The sequence below is a fragment of the Austrofundulus limnaeus genome, unplaced genomic scaffold, assembly GCF_001266775.1.
Source record: "Austrofundulus limnaeus strain Quisiro unplaced genomic scaffold, Austrofundulus_limnaeus-1.0 Scaffold71, whole genome shotgun sequence".
NCBI classification, from domain to species: domain Eukaryota; kingdom Metazoa; phylum Chordata; class Actinopteri; order Cyprinodontiformes; family Rivulidae; genus Austrofundulus; species Austrofundulus limnaeus.
Genome location: NW_013952473.1, coordinates 73,269 through 76,526, shown reverse-complemented (window position 1 = coordinate 76,526; position 3,258 = coordinate 73,269). Strand labels below are relative to the sequence as shown.

The 3,258-nt window shown below is 39.0% G+C and overlaps 1 protein-coding gene across 4 annotated transcripts in view; it reads left to right on the top strand.

Moving 5' to 3' along the window:
• The window catches only part of dock4b (dedicator of cytokinesis 4b), a gene marked incomplete at its 3' end in the record, with an annotated part of 164,263 nt that extends 161,948 nt beyond the window's left edge, over window positions 1–2,315 (top strand). For all 4 annotated transcript variants that reach the window (XM_014010606.1, XM_014010605.1, XM_014010604.1 and 1 more), the window contains 2 exon segments: window positions 932–1,048; window positions 2,251–2,315. In XM_014010606.1, the coding sequence (XP_013866060.1) occupies window positions 932–1,048; window positions 2,251–2,315 (182 nt within the window).
• Between the last annotated feature and the right edge of the window lie 943 nt (window positions 2,316–3,258).

The window sequence follows — 3,258 nt, the reverse complement described above, 5'->3', positions numbered from 1 at the left end:
GTATTTTTACAGTCTTTATTTTACAGTTAAAATATATTTATCAAAATAAAGTCTAATGTTACAACTAATCAGGGATCCATTTAAAGCAAGGTGTGAGATTAGCAGAAACAACAGAGCTCAGACTCAGTTAGAAACACTTAGATTATTGTTAGTGAATAAAACAGTTTTATCTCCTGTTTAAATCTTTGATACCTTAAAACACACACAGGCTACTAGTAATGATTGTCACCAAGGTAATAAATTAAGATTTGTACAAAAAAATAAACGGCAGAGATAGACGTCTCAATCGCTGAAAATGTTGAAGTCAATTATTCAGAAAATACAAAAAAATTACCTAATTAATTTTCCTACCAACCAATCAATCAGTCAGATTCATAGTTTCCGATCAAACACAAGACGATACCACAATAAAAAAAAGAAAAAGCAACTTCAAAAAGATCAAACTCAAAACTTTAGCAAATCCACCAAATTTACACCATAAATAGGAATTTATCAGACGAGCAGCCCAAAGCTTTTGCTAAGAGGCTGGTGTCGGATGTGTTTTGATTCCCTTTGATTGACAATGAGCAAACAAGCCAACAAATGTCATCAGTGTTTGTTTTGGAGGAATGTAACATTGCATTATTTCCACGCAGCTGCGCCCACTGCAAAGAAAAGGAATAAATATGTCGTGTGTAATAACCCGAACAGTTCAGAGACAGGCAGGAGCAGTTCACGTTCAGTCCCATCACTCCGAGCTGATTGACGCTTTTAGACGATTTAAAGACTTTTTTTTTCTTATCTCTCTGTCACGTTTCAGGAAGTTTTATGTTTGCCACTATTTCCATTATTTTTTCATAARTTTAATATGTGAACATCTCCATTGTGTTTTGTTTGTTTTGTTTTTTGCATGCCGTCCCGTGACTTGTGTTTTTGTGTGTGTGCTGTAAAGTGAGACCCACTCCCAGTAGCTGGAGCCTAGACAGTGTCAAAGAGGGCGCACCATCCTTCTCTGACCATCCGGGCAAATTGGTGTGCCCTCCTGTACCTCCTAGGCCACCGTACTCAGGTAAACTGGTCCAACCCTCTGCTGAAGTGTGCTACTAATTTTCCCGTCTGACTTTTGACACCTGCTGCTCTCACCAGCTCTTCAGCTTCTCTAGTTTTTAATCAGCATGTTACCAACAAGCAACTCCAAACAACACGATACGACTCATCRAAAAAAAAAAAATACTGTATTTTCCGAACTATAAGTTGCATCTGAACAATCGGGAAAAACACAACAACAAAGAACGTACCTGGCGGGATGCCGAAWAACTTTAATTAACAGATGAGATTAACTTTACGTGAATAGTTTGCAAAACTGCAACAAGTTTTTCCACGTATTAAATAAAAAAAAACACAGCAAGCAAAGACAAGCTAACWTTAGCTACCGTTAGCTTACCCTCCTCTGTCATCCTGCCATCTTGTCATTAGTGTCATATAATTGGATGGTTTGGTACAGTCTTCTGTACTTTTCCTTCGAGTTTGTTGTAGTCCATTATTGTTTTGTCACAAATTAAATAAAAACGCATCCCGGTAAGTTCACCAGTCTCATTCTACATCGCGATTAGCTTTCTTTGTTTTCCTCATGGCGGTAAAAGAAACCTCTGTTTTTTGTCAGTCGATCACAAGTGTCTCGTTCACTCCAAATTTAGTTCCTGCTGGTAATATTTTTAACCCATAAACAGCAGGAACAACATAAACCGTAGTTGTCACAAGCCTAGAGCGCCCTCTCACTGTTACCGACGGTAATGTTTACTCGGTCATGAAGAGGAAAACACTATGAAAAACTGCGAAAAAATRTGTGACTTATAGTCCAGAAAATACGGTAATCCTGTCTTTAAATGAGGCTAATTATTTATAATTATTTATTCTGGTTTTAGTTTAGATGCAACAGATTGAACTTCTGTCTTCAGTTTCAGTCGTAGTGCCGTCCCCAGCAGCACAATCAGCAGACGTTTAATTTTTTTCCTCCTTTCTTTCTGCCCTTGTTTCATTGTACAGCAGCAGCTGTTGGATGTAGGAACAGTTTAGGGCAGCCTGAAGGACCTGCACAACATCAGCGCTCATTTGATTCATACTTGCTCATGGCCACCGGCTTTTTCTGCCTTTTTTTTTTTCTTTATCCTGTGTGTTTTTGTTTGCACGACTCTGCTGTATGTTTCCTGAGGAGTGCGAGGAAAAAAAACACTAATTATATTATTTTCCTCCTCTTCCTCTGTTCGTCAGCAGGCTCCTCGGCTAAAAACACGAGGTCGCAGTCCCCCGGCCCCAYGTCCAGATCTCCACAAAAGGTTGGTTCACTCTTCCCTGCTAGCATCTTACMGGTCTAATGTGGGGTTATTATCCTACTCTGTGTCAGCCAGAAGACTGTGAGGTTTTGCATTACTGCTCAGTGAAGCTGTTAACAGCTCCACTGCTGCTGATTTAGTACTTTTCATGTCAGCGGTCCCAAAAGGGCCCCCAGAACGGGACTRGCTGCAGGGCATTCATTGTTTTAGCTAAATATACTGCAGTCTCTGGGAGGTTGTGATGGCTTTATTAAACCTCTCCTGGTYCTTCTTATTGCCCAGCTGCCAGGAGGCGATGGTGGGCAGGGACTGTTTWGCTTGTTTTGCTTTTAATGAAACTCGTGACTTTTGGAGCCAACCAAATTCAAGATGGCTACCAGCGGTTGATAGTAACTAATTTACTTAGTTACTGTACTTAAGTAACTGTTTTGAGGATTTGTAATTTTACCAACTATTTTTTAATTGTTACTTTTACTTTTATTTTGTTACATTTAAAACCTAAAATTGATACTTTCACTTAATTAAAATTTAACACCTAGTTACTCGTTACAAAATAAAATCTGTCTGAAATCATCGTGGAAGGTTTCATGAAGTTGATTATGCACTGTAAAAAACTGAAGTGTTGAATTTACTCAACCACGTCATGTCAGCTGGTTTCACTAAACCCAGTAGAGTAAATATGAGGTAAGAATATTTTCTCCACTTGGTGTAGTGGAACCAGTTTGGTTAACCCTTTAACAGACACCCCTGACATTCCTTAAAAGCCTTTTGACATTTTTAAGGGTACCAAAAAAAGGTAAGAACCAGAGGAAGTGGTCTGACACCCTAGTCTTCAAAATAAAAGCCCCCGGTGGCGTCTGGACATGTTTAAAGGCAGAAACCAAACCATTTTTGTCCACCGGTGGAAGAAATTATATAAATTCTACGGTTTATTTCTTAGAGAGTG